This window comes from Heteronotia binoei, chromosome 12 (genome assembly GCF_032191835.1).
Source record: "Heteronotia binoei isolate CCM8104 ecotype False Entrance Well chromosome 12, APGP_CSIRO_Hbin_v1, whole genome shotgun sequence".
NCBI classification, from domain to species: Eukaryota; Metazoa; Chordata; class Lepidosauria; order Squamata; family Gekkonidae; genus Heteronotia; species Heteronotia binoei.
In genome coordinates this window covers 80692016-80719095 of record NC_083234.1, presented here as the reverse complement: position 1 = coordinate 80719095, position 27080 = coordinate 80692016, and the positions used below count along the sequence as shown (strand labels likewise).

The 27080-nt window shown below is 44.1% G+C and overlaps 1 protein-coding gene across 1 annotated transcript in view; it reads left to right on the top strand.

Annotated features, from left to right (window-relative positions):
• Nucleotides 1-27080, top strand: part of NACC2 (NACC family member 2) — a 78546-nt gene that overhangs the window by 31929 nt on the left and 19537 nt on the right. Inside the window, exon 2 of the mRNA XM_060250703.1 lies at nt 11480-12339. Within this exon, the coding sequence (XP_060106686.1) occupies nt 11511-12339 (829 nt within the window). The 5' untranslated portion in view covers nt 11480-11510. The remainder of the gene's footprint in view (nt 1-11479; nt 12340-27080) is intronic.

Below are 27080 nucleotides of genomic sequence, written 5' to 3'. Positions count from 1 at the left end.
TGACCTTGCAGTTCTGGATGACTTCAGATCCCCTGGTGTGTGCTGGGAGATACAAACTCTGCCAAGTCAAGCAACTTCCTCACCTGCCTGGCTGACTGTAAGCAGCTTCTCCATCTTTGACTGCAGAGTATATAATCAATCTGATTTCTGTGTTGCCCATCAGGTGATGTGTATGTGTAGAGTTACCTTTGAGGTTGTTGAGAGGGTGTTCGCTATGACCAGTTTGTTCTCGTGTCAGAACTCTATTAACCTTTGCCTGGCTTCATTTTATTCTCCAAGGCCAAACTTGTCCGTTGTTCCGGTTACCTTTTGGCTTCCTTCTTTGGCATTCCAGTCCCCTGTGATCAGGAGGACATCTTTTTTGGTGTTAATTCTAAAAGGTGTTGTAGATCTTCATAGAACTGGTCCACTTCAGCCTCTTCTGCATCGGTGGTTGGGGCATAGACTTGGATTACTGTGATATTGAATGGTTTGCCTTGGATACAGACCGAGATCATTCTGTCATTTTTGAGATTGTTTCCCATTACTGCCTTCCTCACTCTCTTGTTAACTATAAAGGCCACACCATTTCTTCTATGGAACTCTTACCCACAATAATAGATGTAGTGATCCTTTGAGTTAAAGTCACCCATTCCCGTCCATTTTAGTTCACTGATTCCCAAGATGTCGGTTCAGTCTTGCCATCTCTTGTTTGACTACATCCAGCTTACCTTGATTCATAGATCTTACATTCCACGTTCCAGTGCAGTATTGTTTCTTGCATCATCGGACTTACCTTTCACCATCAGAGACACATCCACAGCTGAGTGGTCTTTCGGCTTTGGCCCAGCCACTTCACTCTTTCTGTGCTTACTTGGACTTGCCCTCCGCTCTTCCCCAGTAGCATATTGGTCACCTTCTGACCGGCAGGGCTACTTCTAAGTAAACAGGCATAGGTGGGTGCCCTGTGGTGTGGCTTCTAAAGGTCCAGGTGGTAGAAAAGGTACAGCAGCAGGGCCCCAGCCTGACTTTGCCTGTGGGGCAGGGGGGGAGGAAGGTCACAAGCGCCAGGGTAGGAAGTTGGGGTGGGGGGGGAGGGCTGTGGGCGTAGGGTGCCTAAAAGCCTGGCACTAGCCCTGCTAATGTGGCCTCCATCTTGAACTGCAAGATAAGTTAGACTTAACTTGTGACTGCTCAAAAGTCTCCCAGCCAACTTGTGGGGACCCCAGCAGCACAGTGGGGTTTTCAAGGCAGGAGATGGGCAAATGTGGTTAAGTGCGTGGACTCTATCTGGGAGAATTGGATTTGATCCCCCACTCCTCCACTTGCAGCTGCTGGAATGGCCTTGGGTCAGCTGTAGCTCTTGCAGAACTGTCCTTGAAAGGACAGTTTCTGGGAGAGCTCTTTCAGCCTCACCTACCTCGCAGGGTGTCTGTTGTTGGGCTGGGGAAGGTAAAAAAGATTGTGAGCTGCTCTGAGATTCAGAGTGAAGGCGGGGTATAAATCCAATATCCCTCCTCCTCTTCTTCTTCTCATAGTGGAAGTACTATATCTTGAGATGTATAGTTTTTTAAAATTCATTTTTATTAGATTTAAGCGTAAACAAACAATTTAAAACAACAGTTGTTTAAAGTCTAAAAACAGATTGTGAAATCCTAGTCCAGTTGCAGATTGCCAGCTGCTTTACAGGTGGAGGGAAGAGGGCAGGACAGACACGGAGAGCCGAAGAAGGTGCCAGCCAAGATGGCGGCTGTCTCTGTCTTCACCCAAAGTCCTGGCAGGACATCTCTGCCTTACAGGCCCTGTGGAATTGTAGGTGATCCCGCAGGGCCCTGATGGCATATGGCGGAGGAGAGTGATCCAGGGAGAGTGATAGTTGTTGTGACACAGCTTTAGGGAGGAGTGGCCTGATCACCTTACTTTCATGAAAAATAACAGGAGTATCTGCTCCCAACTTCCTGCTCTTTTGGCCAATGCTGTGGCCACTAAGTATGCCACTGCCAATAAGGAGAGCCACTTCAGATGGAGCGAATGGCTCCTTGCAAAAGGAGTTTTCATTGACAGGGACAACCCCAGCTGTAATTGACGCAAAGGTGGAGAAGGGGGAAACTTTTTGTTCTCTCAGTGGATGAGGGAGAATGGAGTGCCCCTCCTTCGTGGAATGGTGTGAGGAGAGAGCCACGATGAGTGCTTTCAGGGACGACATGGCCAAGCAGTAGGGGCAGGAAAGTCTAGGGGTTGGACAATGGGAAGGGTCCACATCATGACTCTTGATATAAGATTCAAAACACCTTTTGTCTGCTATTTTCTATCAAATGATTGTCCATTGATACTTATGTAGGGTTTTTTGGGGGGAGCGGAGAGGGAAGGTAGAATATCAGCACCTTTATAAGACTCCACAGGTGCTAACTTTGACTCTTAACTTCACATCTACAGTGAGACATTTTAAATCAGTTTTTCTCATGCAAAGAGAAGTAAAAATCAGAACTTCAGTTGGTTATGCAAATGTGTAGCAGGAGACCTGATTATTCCAACACAGTGTGTATAATAAAAGGTGTTTGGAAAACGAATTTTAATCATGTCTGAGGCAGCCTGTTCTGGAATGAGCTATGGTTCGGATTCAGATTTAGGTTTCCGAGAGCATGTGTGTACACCACTGTTTCACCTCTTGTTTTACCATTACAGAATCTAATCTCCCCCACCCACCCACCCAATCATAATTAAGGCAAATGATGTAGGTTCTGTTGCTTAGGAGAGAGATTGCCCCCTCCTGACACGGGAGGGACACAGCAGAAAGCACAGGAGGAGATGTGAAACATCCCAGCAGGGAGAAATAAAGGAAGCCACAGCAATGGCCTCCTCAGTGTCCAGGCTAAGCTCGTGGCTGGGCAGCAGGAAAAGGGAGCACAGAACAGGAAATGCAAATAGAGCACTGAGAGGTATGTTGCAGGGAGGAGGAAGCAAAGGATCGACCTCTAGGACTGAGTGGCAGAAGCCATGCAGTGTCCCCTCCACACCATGTCACTGTGACTGTGGTATATTAGGGGGTGGTGATGTATCGAACATGTAATATTCTTGGGATGGTCTGTGAAAAGTTGTCTTGTTTCTCACAGTGGGGATGGTGGTGGCTGCCTGGGAATGCGGGGGCCCTTTGATATAAATCAGATTAGGGTTTATTTAATTATTAGCATGTTCACAGCAAAAACTGAGCACCGCCTGTTGGGCTATGCTTCTACACCTTATGATGACCATTAGCTACATGCACATTTAGGCGCACAAATTCTGGTGCGCAGTTATTCAAAGATAGATACTCTCTCCCCCCCTTCCCCATCAGACAGTTTCCCTAACAGCGAAAGTGAGCAGCTTCCAGCCAGACAGATGGCAACAGGTGACTGCCAGTGACAAGATGGGTGCTGCTGGCCGATGCAGAGAGGTTAGTTATGCGGTGTTACCAAAAGATGTGAGCTCTTCAGATCTGGTCCCTCTGTAGAATAGAGATCCTCTTTAATATGTGCATCTGACCCTAATGTATCTGTATCAACTTACAATTCTTTAACATCTTATATCTCTGAATCACTGAGTGTCAGTTCAGGGTGCCCAAGCAGAGGTGCAACTATTCTAGTAAATTCTGCACACCAATGGTTCGACAGAATGTAAAGAAACAAAAACTCTTCTGCGTAAAGTTTACAACCAATACCGCAATTCAAAGGCCCTGACCTTGCCTATACTTTGTGCTTAAGACTCGGTTGCACCACCTTATCACAAAAAAGAGGCACAATTATATTAAAACTCAATAGGAAGAGCTATACCTTGCTTCTACCTTAAAAAATTCTAATAAGTTCTGGGCCATAGTCTCAGGTGCATTCCGGGCCGATGACCCATCTATGTCTGCCATTTCCTCTTATGTTTGGTTTCAGCACTTCTCAGTTCTGTTCCATCAAGATCTAACTTGTACTGAACCATCTGATTTTCCTCTAGCCACTTTACCTGACTGGCCTCCTTTCCCTCCAGAGGAAATAAAAGAATTAATTACACAACTGAAATTAGGAAAGGTTCCTGGTCCGGATGCCATTTCCTCTTAAATCTTAAAATTAGACCCCTTGCATCTCTGTTTACAATTGTAGATCGAACTGGCATAATTCCCTTGGCATGGTTGAAGGCAGTAGTGGTCCCGCTATACAAAAAAGGTGATCACACTAACCCTGCCAATTACAGGCCGATTAGCCTACTCTCCATCATTGGCAAGCTTTACTCCAAACATCTGTTAGTCAAGCTCAATCTGTGGATGTTGCAGGAAAAAATTCTAGGCCCTGAACAGTTGGGCTTCTACAAAGGGAAGACCACTTTAGACCACTGCATTACCCTAGCCCATCTAGTCAACAAGTACACTGTGCATAATAACCAGAAATTATTTGTTGCTTTTTTAGATTTAAAAGGCACATTTGATTCAGTTGACAGGGACCGTCTCTGGATTAAGCTAGATAAACTAAACATGGATAAAAGACTCCTTATGAGATTATACACTTCTACCACCTGCCAGATCAAATACTTATTAGCAGGCAACCTAACATCGAAGATTGCTGCCAATAAGGGTGTCAAACAGGGTTGCATTTTGGCTCCCTTTTTATTTAATCTCCTTAATGACCTGGCTATTCAGTTGTCTGGTCCTGACTGCCATAGTCCAAAACTTGGTGCATTACATGTACCCTTGTTACTTTATGCTGACGATACGGTGCTGCTGTCCTGCTCTAGAGTGGGCTTAAGACGTCTGTTGTCCCGTTGTGGTCTGTATTTTACTAGTAATAAGCTCCAGCTCAATTATGAGAAATCCAAAATCTTAGTTTTCTCAAAAAAGTAGAGACTTTACAAATGGGTTACTGATGGTAAAGAGATAGAGCAAATCAAGTATTTTAAATGGAGAGAGCCAGTTTGGTGTATGGAGAGCCAGTTTGGTGTAGTGGTTAAGTGTGCGGACTCTTATCTGGGAGAACCAGGTTTGATTCCCCACTCCTCCACTTGCACCTGCTGGAATGGCCTTGGGTCAGCCGTAGCTCTGGCAGAGGCTGTCCTTGAAAGGGCAGCTGCTGTGAGAGCCCTCTCCAGCCCCACCCACCTCACAGGGTGTCTGTTGTGGGGGAGGAAGGTAAAGGAGATTGTGAGCTGCTCTGAGACTCTTTGGAGTGGAGGGCGGGATATAAATCCAATATCATCTTCATCTTCTAAATACTTAGGTGTTTATTTTCAATATAATGTGACTTGGCCTACCCATCACAAGTATGCAGTGAAGATAGCTAACATCAGTGCATCTGCCTTAGCTCGCTTTTTTATGGCAGAGGTAACCAATTTGTGCCAGCTGCCATAAAAATATTCAAAGCCAAAGTGATTTCACAACTTCTGTATGGCATCCCTATCTGGATTGGATCTTATAAAGGTGCTATCGAACGTGTCCAATCCAAATTCTTGCGTAAAATTCTGGGCATGCCAAAATGTGTCCCATATGCAGTTATCTGCTTAGAAACTGGCATGTCTTTAATTGTTCCGAGTGCATGGCTCATGACCTTCAAATTCTGGCTACGCTTGCACTACAACTCTGAACTGGGGAGCTATATCTCTCAAATGCTGTCTGAAATTAATTTGTCAAATTGGTCAGCACAGATTGAGAGAAAAATAAAAGCAATGGGTTTATCCCTAGAACTGTTGTCCATGCTGTCCTTCACCACTGCAGTCCAACAAATTAAAAACAGATTGCTAGATACTGAGCGCCAAGACCTATACAGACCTATCTGGCTAAGAAAACTTGTTCCCCACTAAGTTTTGAGATCTCTCTTAGTACTGGGAAAATGGCCTCATATCTATCAGTCTTGCAGGTGCCACAGCAGCGTAGAGCTTTTTCCCTTGCCAGATGCAACGCCATGCCCTCTGCCGTTCTTTATGGCAGATTTAACAAGACAGCCTACTCAGTCCGATACTGTCTCTGTAAGCAAAAATGTGTGAAGTCAGTTACTCATATTCTTCTTTATTGTAATTTGTATGCAGATCTTCGTCACAAGTATTTACATCCTCTTTTAGTTAGCGTGGTTGATTGTTCTGATGCACTTAAGGCCTATAATCTTTTGAATGATACTTCACTAGTGTCACTGAGAAAGTGGCTAAGTTTCTTTATTCTGTTTTAAAGGCACATCAGAGGATCTCATAGAAACAGTTTATGTTTATGCTTTTCCTGATGTATATGTATGCAATTGCTCCATTTTATCTTTTTTTTAACCAATTTGCTCTGATATACATCTATATATTTTATGCCAATAAAGGCTAACTTGACTTGACTTGTGAGCCTGCAAATGAACTACAATTGAAAGCATAAGACTGTAAACGTATCAGAATGCAGACACAGCATAACCTGCCAGAAGCCTGGCAAAGGCCTTGACGTTATGTGTTAAAAAGTCCGGGGGGGAGAAGCCTGTACTTCCCTGGATTGCTTAAAGATTCTTACTTTCACTTCTGAACTTGTAACATATCAGTGAAGTTCCACCTATGCCTTTATAGCTGAAGTCTGTCTGTGGGTTACTTAGCAAAGCCTCTCGCTGAGGCTGGAGCCCAACTAAAGGAATGAGACAAATGTGGCGGGGAGGAGGGGGAGTAGCCAGGCTGGACTGGGGAGGGGAGGAGAGAAGGCCAAAGAGACTCCACACCCTATGGATGCCTGTGGAGCACTGGTGGACTGATGGGTGGAAGGAGCTGGGCCCTGATTGGTGGAAGAGACAGGAAGCCATGGGCATCAGCCTCTTCATTGCAAACAGGCCCACAGAACATCAGAGGAACAGTGTATGGGGAGGGGGCGGGGGGCAGGGGAAAGTTCTTGTAGAGAAGGTGCCTTCAGAACCTGGAAGAATCCACCTCTGAGTAACCTCACCTTCCTGTCCTCAGAAGGAGAAACACAGTACACTTCATCTTTGTATACTTGTACTGTAAGTGTTGCAATCCAGGGTTTGAAGACCATTGGCTTATAATTTAGAGCCCTAAAATGAAGAAAGAAGACAGGCATTAGGAAAAAAGGAGGACAGGGAAGACTGCTTGGATTTGACTGTGCAGCAGAAGAATGAATTTGGGGTAAGGCAGACTTGCAGAATGAGAGGTCAAGTGGGGTCAAGAGAGGGGAGGGGATGTTGATTCTTGATTGCTGTTCAAAAGTTATAAGTGTGAGGGGAGAAAATGGAATGGTGTGGAGCCATCATTTAAGAACAGCTTTAGGTGTCCAAAGATGTCAACTGTATTGGCCCGATTTAAGCAACAGTGCTGGAAGGCCAGTTTGACTTCATTCCATTTGGGCCAGCCATGACTGCCAGCCAGAGGCCTTGCTCTCAGAAGGGGCTGTGTACAACATTGGTTCTTTGATTTCAGCTTCCTGTAGTCTTCTTATGCCACCACTGAAGCCTCGGCCTGTGCCGTTTGGGACCCCTCGTTCAGTGGAATTTCTGAGTGGACATGAAATAGCTGCTCGAAGTATGCAGCCCCTTTGAACGACCGCCTAGGCCCAGCTTCCAGTGTGCTCTTCTTTCTGCCCTTTTCCTCCAGAAACTTAGAAAAGGGTGTTTGTCCTTGCCAAATGCAATCTATACCTTCTTCAGGGCTGCCATGGAATGAGAGGCAATATCAATCAATCGATATGATCACCATCTACAAGTACTTGAAGGGCTGTCATCTAGAGAATGGTGTGGAATTGTTTTCTGTGGCCCCGGAAGGTAGGACCAGAACCAGTGGGCTAAAATTAAATCAAAAGAATTTCAGGCTCAATATTAGGAAGAACTTCCTGATCGTTAGAGCGATTTCTCAGTGGAACAGGCTTCCTCCGGAGGTAGTGGGCTCTCCTTCCTTGGAGGTTTTTAAACAGAGGCTAGATGGCCATCTGACAGCAATGAGGTGTTTGTGAGTTTCCTGCATTGTGCAGGGGTTGGGCTAGATGACCCTGGAGGTCCTTTCCAACTCTATGATTCTGTGACTCTCCTTGCACTTCTCACTACCTCTTTCTAAGCAAGGAACCAGTTTTAAGTTATTGCTGCAATTTCCTATATATTGATTTGGGGTCCTGCTAGATTAGATGTAAGAGGGAATCCTGTATTAGGTTTCTTTCTTGTTGCTAAAAATTACATCTCATCTTGTATAGGAATCTCCTATTGCATGTGGATAGATTCAAGTGGGTCGCCGTGTTGGTCTGAAATAACAGAGCAAAGTGTGAGTCCAGCCAGGCCCCCTGAAGACCAACACAGTTTAATTCTGGGTAGAAGCTTCCGTGTGCATGCAGACTTCTTCAGATACATTGCATGTATTGATTTAAAATGCTTGTCCATTTATATAAGTGTATTCAAGGTGGTTTACAATCGGAGCAATAAAATATCTACAAAAATAAGTCCATGACAAAGCAAAGAAAGCAGCAGGGAAGACGTCTACATTGGGGGGGGGGGGGGTACTCACTAATTCCCATGTCTTCTCAGCTCTCAGGAAAGGGCAGTCATCCCCCATGCAGAGCAGCTGGGAGTGTGGGTGGGGGTGCTAGAGGGGAAGCAAAGTAAATCATAGAATCAAAGAGTTGGAAGGGGCCATACAGGCCAACTAGTCCAACCTCCTGCTCAAGGCAGGACCACACTCTGTTGCCACAGATTCTCAAGCCCTGTTCACATGTCACAAAGAATGCACATACAACCTGCATGGATGCATATGAAAGAAAGAGCAGTGTGCATTCTATTTACCAATAAAACCAGGGACCAGAACTTGGATAAATGTGATGTTAGTATCACATGTTCAGCTGTACACACATTGCAGGTAACATCAATGCACGTATCAAGAATAATTGTACACTGTACATGGATTGTCTCTGCATTCACTGTCACTCAGGACCACTGTGGTGTAGTAATTACGGCAGGAGTGTCAAACTCATTTGTTACGAGGGCCAGATTTGACATAAATAGGATTTTGTTGGGCCGAGCCATGCGTGTCATAAAATGTAATGCCAGGTAGTGGAGATATAAATGCAATTAAAGATGTGTATACAAAGATGCTCAACGCTTTTGTGATATTTTGTTTCAAACGAAAAGGTGGGGGAATCGTAGGATTTGGCAAAGCAATTTTAAAAATAAAAAATATAAAATATAAAAGTACAAGGATCACAGCAGAAACAAAAAATATAAAATGCTCTGAGTCTAGGAAAATATGAAATGGCTGGGCATTGCAAGCTTCTCCCCTCCCCCACCAGTCTACTCAGATTGACAATGGCTCTCCAGTGTAATATCCCCCTTTGGCTGTGGGTTCCCAGGTTAGAGTACTCACTAGTTACGGTCCATTCAGCAGAGACAAACTGGCTCAAAGCATCAACCCTTTATGTTCAAGGAACTTCAACTTACCATAAACACTGCAAAAGTGAAACTGTTTTAGCTCCACTCCATTGAAACACATTGCAGCACAAAGTTGCAAGGAAAACATGGAATGGATTTTCCATTAATGTCTCCGGGCCCAGATAGACCAATCTGTTTGGGTGCAGAGACCTTAATGGAAAATCCATTCTGGGTTTTCCTTGCAGCTTTGCAAGCCCAGAAGGAGCAGGCAAAGGCAAGGCAGAAGAAGAAGACTGCAGATTTATACCCTGCCCTTCTCTGAATTGGACTCAGAGCAGCTTACAATCTCCTTTCTCCCCCACAACAGACACCCTGTGAGGTGGGTGGGGCTGAGAGGGCTCTCACAGCAGCTGCCCTTTCAAGGACAACCTCTGCCAGAGCTGTGGCTGACCCAAGGCCGTTCCAGCAACTGCAAGTGGAGGAGTGGGGAATCAAACCCAGTTCTCCCAGATAAGAGTCTGCGCACTTCACCACTTCACCAAACTGGCTCTCTGGGAACCTCATTGGCAGCCTCTGAGCTTCAAAGGGTGAGGAGGGGGGGAGAAAACTGCAGCAGGCCTGATGGAAGCCCTGGGCACGCCAGGTGTGGGCTGGTAGTTTGACAGCCCTGGGTTAGGGTATGAATAAATGCATTTTTTCCCTGGGAGGTTAGAAATGAGCAAATCCTTTACTTTGCATTTTAAAAGTCCACCACCCCCCCCCCCTGCTGAGAATAGGCAGGAGGTGAGAGGAGTCTGTGGAAATGTTTTCCAGACATACTTTAGCTCACCTTAATTCAAATGCTGATAGATCTAGCATAGGGTTGCCAACCCCCAGGTGGGGACAGGGGATCCCCCGGTTTGGAGGCCCTCCCCCCGCTTCAGGGTCGTCAGAAAGCAGGGGGAGGGGAGGGAAATGTCTGCTGGCAACTCTGTTATTCCCTATGGAGATTTATTCCCATAGAAAATCATGGAGAATTGATCCGAGGGTATCTGGGGCTCGGGGGGGGGCTGTTTTTTGGGGTAGAGGCACCAGATTTTCAGTATAGCATCTAGTACCTCTCCCCAAAATACCCCCCAAGTTTCAAAATGATTGGACCAAGGGGTCCAATTTTATGAGCCCCAAAAGAAGGTGCCCCTATCCTTCATTATTTCCTATGGAAGGAAAGAATTGAAAAGGTGTGCCGTCCCTTTAAATGTGATGGCCAGAACTCCCTTTGGAGTTCAATTATGCTTGTCACAGCCTTGATCTTGGCTCCACCCCAATGCCTCCTGGCTCCACCCCCAAAGTACCGAGATATTTCTTGAATTGGACTTGGCAACCCTAATCTAGCAGGAGAGCTAATGGGTGGGTCAAGATCTCCCTCCTAGGAGGGAACAGAGCTTTGGAGGAATGAAATGCTAGAGGGGCTCTAGGAAGGAAAGGCCCTGGAAAAGCCTTTTTGACCTGGTGTGATCTGGTCAGTGGGTGGAGAAACAGGAAGGAGGTCTCTTTTCCTTGGGTGCTGAATCCATGAGAATACACAGACCTTTCCACTTGGAAGGATCTTCAAGGTCATCATAACTGTAGAGATCTAGAACTCCTAAGGAAAAGGAGCCTATCCTCTTTTAACACTGACACATGCATAGAGGGACAGAGGAATGGCATTTTACCCGTTTCTTTTGGGATTCCTTGCTTAGCCTGGTGCCATGCTAAAAGTAGGCTTGTAAACATTTTCTTTTTAATATATAACTTTTGATGCCACATAGACCTCCCCTGTCTTGGAGACGCGATTTGGTTTCTATTCGGCTCCATTTCCTGCGGGCAGGGGAGCCCCCGGGGGAGGGAAGGGAAGGGAAGGGAAGCTGGTCTCCCCGGGCAGCTGGTCTCCCCGAGCATGCGGGCTCTCTGCCCCTTCGCCAGGCGCGCGCAAGAGGCCCCAGCAGCGCTTCGCCGCTATGCCCCGATGGAGCCGCCCAGAGGAACCCGGCAGGAGCTCCCCGTCCGTCCGCCCGTCGCCTTGTGCGCGGCCGCTGCAGCTCGAGCTCCTCCTCCTCCTCCTCCTCGTGGTAGCTGAGAAGCGGGGCGGGGGGGGGAGCGGGCCGGGGCCCCCAGCCCACCCCTCGCGCCTCCCCTGACGGCCTTTGTCTCCGCAGATGCGCCCGCCCTCGGCCGCCCTGCCGCGCCATGTCATCCCCGCAGCTGCTGCGCATTGAGCTCCCCAACTTCGGCAGCACCGTGCTGGGCGCCCTGAACGAGCAGCGGCTGCTGGGCCTCTACTGCGACGTGTGCATCGTGGTGAAGGGCCAGGCCTTCAAGGCCCACCGCGCCGTGCTGGCGGCCAGCAGCCTCTACTTCCGCGACCTCTTCAGCGGCAGCGGCAAGAGCACCTTCGAGCTGCCCGGCTCCGTGCCGCCCGCCTGCTTCCAGCAGATCCTCGCCTTCTGCTACACCGGCAGGCTCACCATGGCGGCCAGCGAGCAGCTCGTGGTCATGTACACCGCCGGCTTCCTGCAGATCCAGCACATCGTGGAGAAGGGCACCGACCTCATGTTCAAAGCCAGCTCGCCCCACTGCGACTCCCAGACGGCCGCGAGCGAAGAGCCCGGCTCCGCGCCGCACAGCCCCACCAACCCCGCGCAGCAGCAGGCCGCCGCCCCCGGGCCCTACCTCGTCTCCCCGGCCCTGCCCATCCCCCTGCTCAGCCGCGTCAAGCACGAACAGACGGAGCTGCCGCCCGCAGCCGCCAAGAGGGCCCTGGAGGCCCCTGCCCTGAAGTTGTCCCGCGTCTCCTACTATGGAGTGCCCAGCCTCGCCTCTCTGCTCCCAAGCGCGCCCCCGGGGCCCTACTCGCAAGGGGAGCGCACCAGCCCCGGCGGCAGCAGCAGCATCCCGACCACCGACAGCCCCACCTCCTATCACAACGAGGAGGATGAAGAGGAGGACGAAGCTTACGACACCATGGTGGAAGAGCAGTATGGGCAGATGTTCATCAAAGCCACGGGGGGCTATACAGGTGGGTTAGTTTCATCCCAGTGTCTTTTCCGCTTTCCACCCCCAGCTGACCTCTTTGAATCACTTTATTTTCCCCTTTAATCCAAGCTTAATGGAGCATATAGAAAAGCATTCTTTGCCCATTTTGTATATCTTGCTTTCCCCCCCTCCAAAAACAGTTTTCTCAGTTAATTCCAGATGTTTCCCATTTGCTTCCATGCCAACCCATGATTTATCAGAAGTTGCGTCCAGATACAATGCTCATGCTCTCCACAGATTTGCCTCATAACATTTTCTCAATCCCCATTAATCCACCCTCCTTTCTCTAAAGAACCTGCATGTCTTCGTTTTTTACTTTTAGATGTAAAATTAAGATTTTTTTTGCCACCTTGCCAAGTCTTTTGGTATAATTTCTATGGGAAGTATTTGAAAAAGATATTTAATGTTAGTAGCAACACCATTTTCATGGCACTAATTCTACTCATAATTGTCAAATGTATCTGGGATCATCTTTTAATATTTTATTTGAAATAGTTATTCCCAGATATTTAAATGATTTATGAAATATTGGGAAACCTAGATCCTTTTGGATTTTATATTGTATTTTTGGTTTAATATTTATATATAATACTAGCAATAAGGCCTGTTGTGGGGAGAAATACAGTGGGCACTAGAAATTTGCTATGGATAAGTTTCATGGCCTTGGGGGTGGGCTGGGAAGGGAAAGGAAAGATGGAGGAAAGGTATGTCGAGAAGACAGCTATTGGGAAGGGAAATGGAGAAAGTGGGGAAATGTGGGGTAAAAAAAGGTAAAGGTAGTCCCCTGTGCAAGCACCAGTCATTTCCGACTCTGGGGTGACATTGTTTTCACGGCAGACTTTTTACGGGGTGGTTTGCCATTGTCTTCCTCAGTCATCTACACTTTCCCCCCAGCAAGCTGGGCACTCATTTTATGGACCTTGGAAGGATGGAAGGCTGAGGCAACCTCCAGCCGGCTACCTGAACCCAGCTTCCGCCGGGATCAAACTCAGGTCGTGAGCAGAGCTTAAAACTGCAGTGCTGCAGCTTTACCACTCTGTGCCATGGGGCTCTCAAATGTGGGGTAGGTTATCAGAAAAGGGGGGTTCTTGAGAAAGAAGGGATGGGGGCAAAAGAGATAGGGGTAGATTGCTTTCCATCTCCTCCCCCTTCCCTGCAGCCTTTCTCTAGGAATAGTGTAGTCTTTCTCTGCAGTGGGGATCAAAGCAACTTACATCATAATGAAGATGATATTAGATTTATATCCCACCCTCCACTCTGAATCTCAGAGTCTCAGATCAGCTCACAGTCTCCTTTATCTTCCTCCCCCACAACAGACACCCTGTGGGGTGGGGCTGAGAGGACACACATGGCAGCTGCTCTTCCAGGGACAGCTCTGCCAGAGCTATGGCTGACCTAAGGCCATTCCAGCAGTTGCAAGTGAAGGAGTGGGGAATGAAATGAGTCGGCACACTTAACCACTACACCAAACTGGCTCATTCTCCCCTTCCCTCTTTTGATCTGCACAACAACCCTGGGGCTGAATGTCTGTGACTGGTCCAAAATCACCCAGTCAACTTCCACAGCGAGAAGCTGGATCTGGCAGACCCTGCTGTAAATTGCCAACTGGCACATCACACTGACTGTCATGGGGTGGAGATTGACCTCAGCTGGGTATAATGACTCAGTGTACCATTTTCTCCAGGGGAACTGATAACTGCCCATCTGGAAACCAGTTGTAGTTCTGACTGTACTCCAGGCCTCACCTGGAGACTATATAGCAACCAAACAGAGTAACGTGAAAAGGTAGAGCAGGAGAGAGCCACATAGGCACTCATGTTAAATCAACCTCAAATCCTTAGAAATTCAATTATTTACGCAACTGGGATGCGTTAAATGCCCTGTTTCATGCGAGGCTTCAACAAGCTTCGGCAGTGACTAAAACCATTCATATTGGAGACCAGCGCTCCATTCGTATTGGAGACCAATGCCGCCAATTGTCTATTGAAGGTAGGAGCGTTGGTCTCCAATATGAAGGTTTTAGTCATTGCCGAAGCTCGTTGAAGCCTCGCGTGAAACAGGGCATTTAGCGCATCCCTGTTGCGTCTTACTGCCTTGTTGCATTCCATCCAGATATTGGCTAACAGAGGAAAATTGGAGCACTGGACTCTGTTTTCACGGCATTGCACACTACTTCCCGACTCCAATTTCAAGAAACAAACTGTCGGACATCAATATAGGACTGGTTGTTTCGGGAGTAGTTCTTTGCACTTTGTGATGCGCTGTATTTTCTATGAATAATTTGTTATATAAATAATTGCATTTCTAAGGATTTGAGGTTGATTTAACGTGAATGCCTATGTGGCTCTCTCCTCCTGCTCACCTGGAGATTGGCAGCAATGGTTCTCCAGGAGGAACTGACTGGTTGGGGGGGGTGGAGTCTGTGGCATTGTACCTGCCTAAGTTCCCACTCTTCCTCAAACCCCACCCTCTCCAGGCTCCACCCCTCAAATCTCCAAGAATTTCCCAACCTGGAGTTGGCAACCCTCTCTCCTTCCCAACCAACCATCAACCTACCTTTATCTGCCTGACTGACTTCAACTTTCCATCTCGTCCTCCCCTCCCAGTCTTTCTCCACAGTGAGGACCAAAGCAGCTTACATACCCTGTGAGGTAGGTTAGGCTGGAAGTCTGTGAGTGGTCCAAAATCACCCAGTCAGCTTCCACAGTAGGAATCTGCATCTTGCAGATCCTGTCCTGAAGCTCTGACTGTCACGTCACAGCGGCAATCAAAGTTATTGTGGACTGAAACCATATATAATACATTCACTTAAATGTACTTTAAATATGATAATTTTAAGAGATGAACCGGACTCTCTTTCTTACATTTACTAAATAAATGCAGCACCATCCCCTTCAATGATACATGAATGAGGTATTTAAAACATTTAAATAGTATTTAAAACATTTTAAAATCATACCAGAAACTTACTATTTCTGTGAGGATCTATTGAAACACCATTTGTGAATCTTTACTATAGCATTGAGTCTTTACTATATAACTGTGTTTTATACCTTTAAGGAAGAGATATCCAAGACACGGTTGCATGGAGTTACCTAGAATAGTTTTCTTTAAATAAGAGTTAATTTTCAAGCTTTTTGGAGAGAGCATTTTGCTAGGCAAATTTAGAAGGCCTTTGCATGTGTTTAGAGAAGATGTTAAGACCTGGCTGGCTCCCAATATTAACACTGAATTGTAATAAGAAGCTGATAACTTTGAAAAAAATAGAAATACTGTTGACTTTTGATGAAATGAGCCTACATCCAGGTGCTCATTGGATGGACTTTTCTTTGTAACGTTGTAATATTGAACTTATTTATAATGCGTTTAAAAGAATTTATGACTTTTTAAAATGTTTTACTAAATATTATTAGCTAGTATATCGCAGTGTTTGGTTTTTTTGTAATTTCTGAACAGGAGCAACCAGCCAGACCCAATTAAGTTATACTAGTCAGGTGGCATCAAGTCACCCAGACAGTGCTGCCAGGTCTCGAGTAAGAAACCTCCAGGAGGAGGCTGAAGATATCCTGTTATCACACCCAAACTCCAGACAACAGATCTCTTTCCCCTTGGAGACTCTATGGTGTTATATTTAGCTGGGGCCTTTCCCCTCCCCCAATGTCTGGCTTCTGTAGACTTCACCAAAAAATCTCCAGGAATTTCCCACCAACCTGGAACTGACTGCCCTAGTCAGGACTGGGTCCAGTGAGTTCTCTCTCAGTGGCCAAAATAGGCTGAGAAAAGACATCCTCCCTCAGCCTTTTACTGACAGAATGAAGCTTGGCTATAGGATTGCCAGGTCCAATTCAGAAAATACCTGGAGACTCTGAGGGTGGAGCCAGGAGACTTTCCGATTCACCCTCCCCCCCCCCCAAAAAAAACAATGCCATTCCTCTGAATACAGTCTTCATTTCCTTGATCCCCAGCAGCTGACTGCATTTCCACTAAATGAAAGTGAACACATACACACACAAAGCAGCCAAATAAACACAGTTTGCAAGCACACACTTCTGTGATCTCATTGGGCAGTTTACTCACTGGAGCAATTTACTCACTGGAACTGCTTAATGTAACTATCTGCTGTATTTCAACCAACAGGAAACCGAAAGCAAAGCAGCTTCAAACAAACAGAAGGGGCTCTTTTCATTTCCCTTCCTTTTACACGCTCACCAGGAAGACCCAGGAGCCCTCAGCCAATTGAGGAAAGCTTTCAGTGGCTGTTTCCCTCCTCTTCCTATCCTCAGCCAATGGAATGCAACAGACCTTCGCTGATGGTTTGACAGGCCAAAGGTTGATGCAACACAGTCCCAACCAATCAGGGTGCTCCATTTTGCCACCACGAAAGGGCTTTTATATATATAGGATTACATATTAATAATTAATATGTAATTCTTCCACATTCACAGATCTCTCTCTTTCATTCTAGTAGAGCTTCTTTAGGGTTTACAGTTAACACTGCCGTGTCATCCACAAACATATTAATTGTATGTACTTGACTGTTTACTTTCAACTCTAATATTTTTATTGGTCTTTGTGGGTGTTGCCAAAGGTTCTAATAAGAGAACAAAAAACAAGGGTGAAAGGGGACAGCCCCTGTTTAGTTCCTCTTGTTAGGAGGAAACTTTCCAAGTAAAAATCATTAACTTGCGCTCTAGCTTTTGAGTTTTGATAGAATGATTGTATTTCATTTATACAATATTGTCCAATATTTAATTTTACTAAAGGTCCAATAATTAAAGTCCCATTCCAAATTATCAATTCCCTTCTGTGCACCTATAGATACAATAGCTAGAGACATATTTTTCCTCTTGTGAACGGCATTTAATGTTCTTTTTGGGGGGGCAGGGTCCAATATTTTCCCTTTGGAGTATAAATTCTGACTGATCTGAAGAGACCTAGTCTTTTTATTATAACATTCAATTCTAGATGCGAGAACTGCAGTGAATAATTTTGCATCCTGGTTTAATAACGCTATTGATCACTAAGAATCCAGCTTTCTATTTGTTTACCAGTTTTTAAAATCACTGTGATTCTTGTGTCTTCCCCTGAATGTGGTGATTGTTCATCTTTTATTATCTGATTTAGTAATGTTGTCATATGTGGTAGTAATGTTATAAACAGGTTTCCCTTTGAACCTCCAAAAGAAAAACGAAGTCAGTCAAGTAGATCCGTTCCTAAGTTTTTACTGATATCAGCAGGAGCAATACACATCAGGCAAGCTCAAGCTCATTAACAAAATCCCATGCAATTTATCCTGATCCTGACTGATAGGCCCCTCCCCTGCCATCTCATTGGATGAGACAGCAAGGTTTACAACTTTCCTTACACACACAATTTGCATATCAACTCCTTAATATGAATCCCCGCCTTCAACATGTATTCCTTGTCCATGCAAATGAAGCAATTACCTATGCTAGACATGTTAGTGAATATTTATGAAGCTATTAAGCATGCTCAGTGTCCACCCATAGCCCCCATCCCATCACACTTTCATTCCTCACTGCCAAGATGGCCTTGAGATGTATCAAACTCTGTCTAACACAGAGACTTCACTATAATATGTAGCATCTCTAAGTTTCACTCCTGCTTCTCTGTTGACTAAAGTTAACCCTTGCACATTGGGTTTCACTTCAGCTCAAACATCAAAATCATTTCCCTCAATCCCCACTCTTTTTCTTTGAGCTGAAGTGACTTCCAGATGTGCCAACATAAATTTTACCTTTTAAGTTTGTGTTGTTGCTTTCATCATCCCATTTCTTAAATGCTACCAGCAAATAGGTAAGCATAGCTAAGCAACAACATTATCTACAATTATATTTCAAGCACTAATATCTCTTTTTAACCAAATCTAATTTGATAACCAAGAAAATAACTGTTCCAAAATACCCTTTTGGATTCATAGAAACACTATTCAAACCCTCCTTACAAGTCTGACTTAATATATTACAAGCACCCCCTTTTGCTGCAAATAATCTAAAGTTATTCTATTTTGTTGTGTATATGTTTTTAGCTGCTAAAGATCTCCACCTATTTTTTGAGAACTCTACAAATAGCATTTCCAAATACCATTCCATCTTGAAATTGAACAAATTAAACATGTATAGAAAAACTGCAGATCCTATACTTATCCCTATAATATTTTCTCTAGGTTGTACCACTAATTCTTTACCAGCACAAAACTCCTCAGTTACTTGAATTCCATTTTTGGATACTTTTTGGTGCCATTCTAGTAAATCTTTGCTTTTCACCAGAATGACAAAGAGTTTGCTACTTGTTTACATTCCCTATGATAGTTTGAAAACTTTCCTCCCTTCTTTTAGAAAATATATTCCAGGAGGAGTAATACATCCTTGCCTACAAATACACATACTATTTGAAGAATGATATTGCCCTACATCTGCATTACCAAAGTGAGCCAGTCTAGACGCCTTGTAATATTTCCATCCACTTGCATTAACTGGAATTGGCAACCACTCTGTTGATTTTGGTGGTTTAATTCCACAAGTGGTCTCTGTTTGAGTACATCTATAACTACATTCTGACCATTGCCACACAGAACATTTAGTGATCTCTTTCAAACAAGTTTTATTCCCTTTTTACCAATTTGCTTAAATGGGTTATATACCCAGACTATACCAATATGTTGGGGACATCCTTTATGCCCTTCCTCACTTCCTATACTATTTCAAGCCCATCCATATTCAAACCAACTCCCAGTTACTTTATTAGGCCTTTTTGTTATGTTATAATTGATATTATTGATAATAATTGGTATCCCATGCCATAAGCTTCTAGTATCTAATTGAGGTCCCCAAGGATAACATAGCAACTAATTTCCAAATGTGATCTCATGGACTTGTAATAATAAATTCCCTTCTGCAATGAAAAAATAAAACTCACATAGACCACCTATGATACCAAATATAAGCTTCTCAATTGTTGGGACCCAACCCCATTTCTAATCTGGCCCATGGGGATCTAACTCCCCCTCTGGGCTTTCTAAATCTTGGTTTCTAAAGAACCTTTCTTTAGTTTCTTCCCATGATTCCATTTTAGGACTACAAGGTCTACAAAATAATCCTCTTGTTTTCCCAAAACTCCTTATTCTCTTTTAACTTTGGGCATATTTCTGTTGGATCTGGTACTAGAAGGGAAGTGTTTTTAAATTTGTAGCGCCTAGTCACCAATAGTTTCCACCCAGAAGGACTCCTTAACTGGAGTGTAGAACAGTTCCCACCCTGATTGTTTAGCGTATGTTATTAAAAACAAAGACAGTCTTAGTTTAAACTCTTTGGAACTTGTGTTTTGAGTATACCATGTCCATTCATTGCAAACACCTCTCTTGTTTTCTACTTGGTAGTGTCTTAACTCTTCATGTGGGCAAATGTTGAACTTACCAATCAGTCTCTTTGGACCATTTCCCCTTACCCTTAATAGAAACCCCCTTGTTAGTAGCTCCCAACAATCAGTCGGGGTCAGTGGTGTTGAATTCTTTAACAACCACTGCCGGTATTTGTCCATATACTTCTAAATACCAAAAGAAAAGAAAATGTATGATTAAAAACTCAAAGAATATCCAATGACACTTCTCTTCAACCTTTACTCCTGAGGATGTCATGTAAATAATTAGTCCCTATCTATTTCATTATTGTCACATCCCTCCTTTGTCTCACTCCTATCACAATTATGTCTTATCCGTTTATCTCTCCTGGTTAATATTCTGAATTAATGTAATCCATCCGCGTAAATCTTTCCAATATTTGCTTAGACCAGGGGTGGGGAACCTTTTTTTTGCCAAGGGCCATATGGATATTTATAACATCATTTGTGGGCCATAAAAAATTATCAACTTAAAAAACAGTGGTCCGCCGAAGGCGATTGATTCAGGCCAGCAAAATTAATGCAAATAATTGTTTTTCTATTTGAAGTCATGTGGGGCCTAATCTGGCACACACACACATGGTCCACCGCCCTAGGCAAATGCCTAGGTCCAGGGCTTTTTTGTAGAAAAAGCCCAGCAGGAACTCAGTACCATATTAGACCACATCCCCTAATATTAACATATTAGGCCACACACTCATTAGCATATTAGGCCACACCATCTGGGATAATCAAGTGCAAACTGAACTGTGACAGTAACTTTTCCGGGCCCTTCAGCAATTCTGGCCAGCCAGCCAGGCCCCAGGGAGGCTGCCACATGGCTTGGTTCGGCCCAGCAATCCCCGAGGGCCACACCAAGTGATCTTGAGGGCCACATACGGCCCTCGGGAAGGAGGTTCCCCACCCCTGGCTTAGACCAATCCTTGTAGTGTATTTACTATTTTCTGACACACCCACAATCTAGAATCCTTTATGTGTAAATGATTCTATTCCCCTTTTCATTCTGGTAAACCTGAATCTCTTAAGTGTCACACAATCTCCCTTTTGCAACCTCCTCCCACTCCAAAGGTTATAAGAATATATCAAACAATATGCATTGTATAGAGCAATCTCCTCAGAGTCCATTTAACACCTAGAAACTTTTTTTTTTAATTATTTGTTTGTGAGTGTGCTACTGTCCAACAATTTTACTCTGCTCTGGTAAGACCTCACCTGGAGTATTGCGTTCAGTTTTGGGCACCACATTTTAAGAAGGATATAGACAAGCTGGAACGGATCCAGAGGAGGGCGACAAAGATGCTGAGGGGTCTTGAGACCAAGTCCTATGAGGAAAGGCTGAAGGAGCTGGGGATGTCTAGCCTGGAGAAGAGGCAGCTGAGAGGTGATATGATCCCCATCTTCAAGTACTTGAAGGGCTGTCATATAGAGGATGGTGTGGAATTGTTTTCTGTGGCCCCAGAAGGTAGGACTAGAACCAATGGGTTGCAATTAAATAAAAAGAGTTTCCGGCTCAACATTAGGAAGAACTTCCTGACCGTTAGAGCGGTTCCTCAGTGGAACAGGCTTCCTCCTCGGGAGGTGGTGGGCTCTCCTTCCTTGGAGGTTTTTAAACAGAGGCTAGATGGCCATCTGACAGCAATGAAGATCCTGTGAATTTAGGGGGAGGTATTTGTGAGTTTCCTACATTGTGCAGCGGGTTGGACTAGATGACCCTAGAGGTACCTTCCAACTCTATGATTCTAATTTTATCAGCAACATAATCTGTTGGTGCTGGAGCCTCTTTCACTCGTGTGTAATGCGTCCAGCCACTCTCTGCTGTGTGAACTGCTGTTTTACGTACATATGAACTTATGAAGCTGCCTTATACTGAATCAGACCCTTGGTCAATCAAAGTCAGTATTGTCTTCTCAGACTGGCAGCGGCTCTCCAGGGTCTCAAGCTGAGGTTTTTCACACCTATTTTGCCTGGACCCGTTTTTGGAGATTCCAGGGATTGAACCTGGGTCTTTCTGCTTCCCAAGCAGATGCTCTACCACTGAGCCACCGTCCCTCAGCATCACCTTGCAAGGTTCCAACCACTGCTGAGACAACAGCCTTTCCTTCTAAGTCTTGGTTTAAAATCCAGTCACTCAATCCATATCATGGAATCATAGAACCAACCACTTTAACACTTATCTATTAATGGCTTGGAGAGCCACTGTCTCCCTTTTATAATTCCCAACTATAAACACAAATTATACCTTAAGTTCCTTTAACTACACTTTAAATTGCCACATTTCCCAGCACCCCATTTTGTTTCTTTATCTTCTTTAACTGCCACGTTGGTTAGGATATTCTCTATGACCTCTTCCAAAAATTCAATCTGTTACCCACACACATATACAGTAACCAACTGTTCTGTTCCCTTTGCTTCACCAATCCTTAATATTTCTGATATTAATTTTTATCACAGGTCATTTTGTAGAAAAATAGGTGGTGGACCTGATGTTTTGCAGCTGCACCTACTAGCCGATGAACAAGATAGATAGGTGGGGAGGAAGAGGAGAGGCTATCTGAAAGGTTCAGGAGCTGTGCTCCTGTGAGCTCCTGCTGAATTCAAGGCCTGAATTTTATTAATTGTTTATGCTTACTGGTCAGCATTTCCTTTTTCCCTTCAAAATGTCTAAGAGTTTTATCAACCTAAATACACCACCCTTTCCCTTTAATAAAGTTTAAATTTTAAAACATACAATGTACAGGTTTAGCCAGACCAATCCAAAATAATTGTCCCGTTTTACCTCCCCCCGCACCTTACTCCCCTTTACAACATTACACCTTTTCTCCTCTGCCACCTGGAAAGAACCATTTATAAACAGCACTTCCCTGGGGGTAGAGGAACAGTTACCTTTTAACCTGGAGGTTTGTAAATTTTATACCATCATGTTCCTCATAAAATCATAGAATCATAGAGTTAGAAGGGACCTCCAGAGTCATCTAGTCCAACCCCCTGCACAATGCAGGAAATTCACAAATTCCTTTTTACCTTATTCTTTTAAAGTCTTCAGATTCCAAATATGAAGCTGAACTCACTGTTTATCCTATGGTCCAAATTAAGATCCTGTTATTTTAGCAAAATAGCTTCATATTTCAGCAATCTGGAATTTGTCATCCAGTGGCTATCATTATTATATTTAATTGTTTATAAACTACTATTAAAATTATTTCTCAACAAAAGTTATTTCTCTAGGCAGCACAAAAGGTGGCCATTCTCACCCTACTGGATCTAGGAGATCTTTCTTGCCCACTTTTTGGTTAGAAATCCCAAATTCACATAAGACCTTAAAAGAATTTTATTTCCACTTGGGGTCCAATTAAAATTTTTCACTTTTTATTCCACAACTTAATTATGGAATTTTTTTTTACATCATAATCTTCAAATCACAATTATTAGCCTCCACAAAAACTTAAAAATCTTAAAAATCTCTTTTAAATCATGTTTATTTGGTGGTATAATCATGTTACCAATTGACGTATCAATGTTCCCTCCAAGCGGGCGAATCTTGTGAATAAAATTACACTGTAAGCCACTGGCATTAAAATTGTGAGCCACTGCAGAAATTATTGTGCTCTAGGACCACTTTTATAAAAAGTGTGAGTTGACCAAAAATCCCTGAGCCAGCCCAAAGGGAGCACTAGCCCCTACTCATTTAGGGTCAAAGCATCATGTCCTTTTAACAAATGACCTAAACATTTCACTTTTTCTTATACCAAATGTGCTTCAACAACTCCTTTGTTTATTTACAGAACACTGATAAAAAACAGGTTTAAAAGCCATAAATGCTTAAAATTAAAATGCTTAACAAAACTGGAAAGAACTGCCTTCTGAAATAGTAACATTTCAAAAAAAATCATTTATCTACAACTGTCCTTTTATTTTATAAAACTTTAAAAGACAAGATAAACCTCTGTTTAGAAAGAAAAAAAATCCTTGGAGAAAGAGCTTGCCCTCTCCATCTTATCAACATATAATACTGTCTCCCAACATTCCAAAAGGAGGGGCTAGGAACTGGAGGATACCAGTCTGCTGGCAAGAGAAAGACTCACAGTTCGGCCTAAAAAAAAATTCTGCCAAACAATTCACAAGTAAAGCAATTGGATCCATTTTAGCTGCTCCAAATATTTACACTAAAACAATCTCTTAACACCCTTTTTAAAAGGAAGAAATCCTTTTCTCCCTCTCTTTTTTATATATATCCTGCTTTGATCTTTAAACCCTTCTACACTCTCCAGAACTTTCAGCTGTTTTTAAACCTTCTGTGCCACAGTTACCTTGCTCAGCTCCAACCATGAAAGCAAACTCTATATTAACACATTACTACCTTCCAAACACCTTTAATCTCTGACTTTACAGACAACATTCTCTGTATTTCTTTATAATGTTCCAACAACATTTCCAAATTAGTTTACTTAAACAAGACAGAACTTACACTTTTCACTGAGAAGACATGTCACTGCTTTACAAACACCAGATATTAACAAGAACAGGAAGGAAAAGAAAGGAAAAGAGAAAAGAAAATATTCCAACAGATTAATTATTTCCCCCTTCTGTTTTCCAATACTCATTACTATAGATACTTTCTTTGCTATTAGAGAATTCTTTGGGAAAAATCACCCAATCGCCATGTCCAAGTTGAAATTTCTGGAATATTTTAAGAATGCAGCTGCAATCTGGAGAAATTCCAGGAGGTCACCTGGCTACACCTGGAGAATGGTACCCAGTTGATTGCCAAGAGAGTTCCCTTTGGTGTGGCCACACAAAAAGCAGTCAAAATCCCTACCACCTCAATCTTTTAACATATACCTGCATCAGACTGTAGAGTGGAATCTCTAACTGTTCCCCTTGGGTGGAATCTGAGGTGTCCCAATGACACCTCTCTACCCTTTTTGTTCTGTAACTTTTACTTCCCATTATTGTCACGGTCTTACCTTAATTAGTGAGACGTCTCTGTTCCACCAAATGCGAGTTCGCCTTTTAGGCCTTTGAGTGGGCATCAACCCCGCCTGAGAGATCTCCCTGGACTGACTTTCAATAACAGACTTGGGATCTGTCAACGGAGCATCAGCACACCACAGGTCCAGTCAACGGAGCATCAGCACACCACAGAAAATCCGTGTGCTGCACCTTTTCTGATGGTAGTTCACTGGATGAGTGGACAACCTCCAAGGCATACATAAATTCCAGGCCAATGCACTAATTGTTATAAATGGGTTCCCCCTTGAACCTCCAAAAGAAAAACGAAGTCAGTTAAGTAGATCCATTCTAAAGTTTTTACTGATATCAGCAGGAGCAATACACATCAGGCAAGCTCAAGCTCATTAACAAAATCCCATGCAATTTATCCTGATCCTGACTGATAGGCCCCTCCCCTGCCATCTCATTGGATGAGACAGCAAGGTTTGCAACTTTCCTTACACACACAATTTGCATATCAACTCCTTAATATGAATCCCCGCCTTCAACATGTAGTCCATGTCCATGCAATTGAAGCAATTACATATGCTAAGCGTGTTAGTGAATATTTATGAAGCTATTAAGCATGCTCAGTGTCCACCCATAGACCCCATTCCATCACACTTTCATTCCTCACTACCAAGTTGGCTTTGAGATGTATCAAACTCTGTCTAACACAGAGACTTCACTATAATATGTAGCATCTCTAAGTTTCACTCCTGCTTCTCTGTTGGCTAAAGTTAACCCTTGCACATTGGGTTTCACTTCAGCTCAAACATCAAAATCATTTCCCTCAGTAATAAGTCTTTAAATTAGGAGTGTCTAACTCATTTTGTTAGGCGATCTGGATCTGACATAAATCAGACTTTGCCAGGCTGACCTGTATGTGCCATAAAATGTCATGTGAGGTAGCAGAGATATAAAGTTTATAAAGAATACAGGCAAGCACCATTAAATATATTATTTTTTAACTTAAAATACAAACATGCTTAAAACTTGCAATATTTTGTTTAAAATGGAAAGCTGGGGAAATAGTGGGATTGCAATTTTTAAAACAAAATATCAAGAAAAAGCCCAAGGATCACAGTAGAAACTAAAAGCATAAAATACTCTGAGCTTGGGAAAACAATTAAATGGCATTGCAAGCTTCTCTCTCCTGCCCTCCCCCCCCCCCCCCAGGTCTACCCAGATTGGAAACGGCTCCAGTGTAATATCAGCCTTTGGCTGTGGGTTCCCAGGTTAGAGTACTCACTAGGTCCGGTCCATTCAAAAGAGACAAACTGGCTCAAAGCATCAACCTGTTATTTGAAAGGACACAACTCTAGGAAGCATGAGCTTCAGCTGACTATAGGAATGCTGAAAGTGAAACTGATCTCCCCTCCATTGAAATGCATTGCAGCACAAACAGAGTTGCAAGTAAAATGTTATATGGATTTTCCATTAAGGTCTCTAGGCCTTATCTATCTGGGTGCAGAGACCTTAATGGAAAATCCATTCCACATTTTCCTTGCAGCTTCACTTCCTGCTGCAGTCGGCAAAGACAAGGCAGAAAGAGCAGGGAACTTCGGCAGCCTTGATGCTTCAAAAGGTGAGTAGAGGAGGAGGGAGAAAAGAGTCCTGTGGGCCTGATTAAAACCCTGGGCAGGCTCCACACACACACACCCCGCCGCTCACCTCTGCAGCGCTGCAACGCAGCTCCTCCCTCCGTTGCTCCCCCATCAAAGGGCCTGTCCCGCTCCGCCTCTGTGCACGATCAGAGCGCTCCACCTCAGCCCCACCGGCTGTGACGCAGCATGCATCTTATCCTTCTTCAAAGCATGTTCTGGAGGATGCTTCTCCCCCCTCCTTTCTGGAACCCGAAGGGAGGGGAAGCCAAGGATAAGATGCATGCCTCATCACAGCTGGTGGGGCCAAGGTGTGCTCTGATCATGCTGTGGGGGCAGGCAGAGCAGAAGAGAAGGGAGGGGTGGCAGCCGCAGACGAGGCAGGCAAACTAGGTGCTTGCCTAGGGCACCGTGTGCACCAGGTTCCCAACAATCCGGGGGTTGGGGACTGCTGACTTAGGTCGTTTCCTCTTCCTCCTCCCTCTTCTTGTAAGCCTTTATTTGTAACCTCATTACTTTCATGTAGATAGAGCCAGGTTCCAGCTATAACTCTTTCAGAATTTTCAGTGCCTCTCTTAACAAGGTAGCAACGTTAGTTTTATTTTCTCTTTGTATAACTAATTTGAAAGAGAATCCCCAGCAATATTTTATCTTGGTCTCCTGTAATTTTCACACAATATGCAGTGAAAGACTCTCATCCATGCGTTATAAG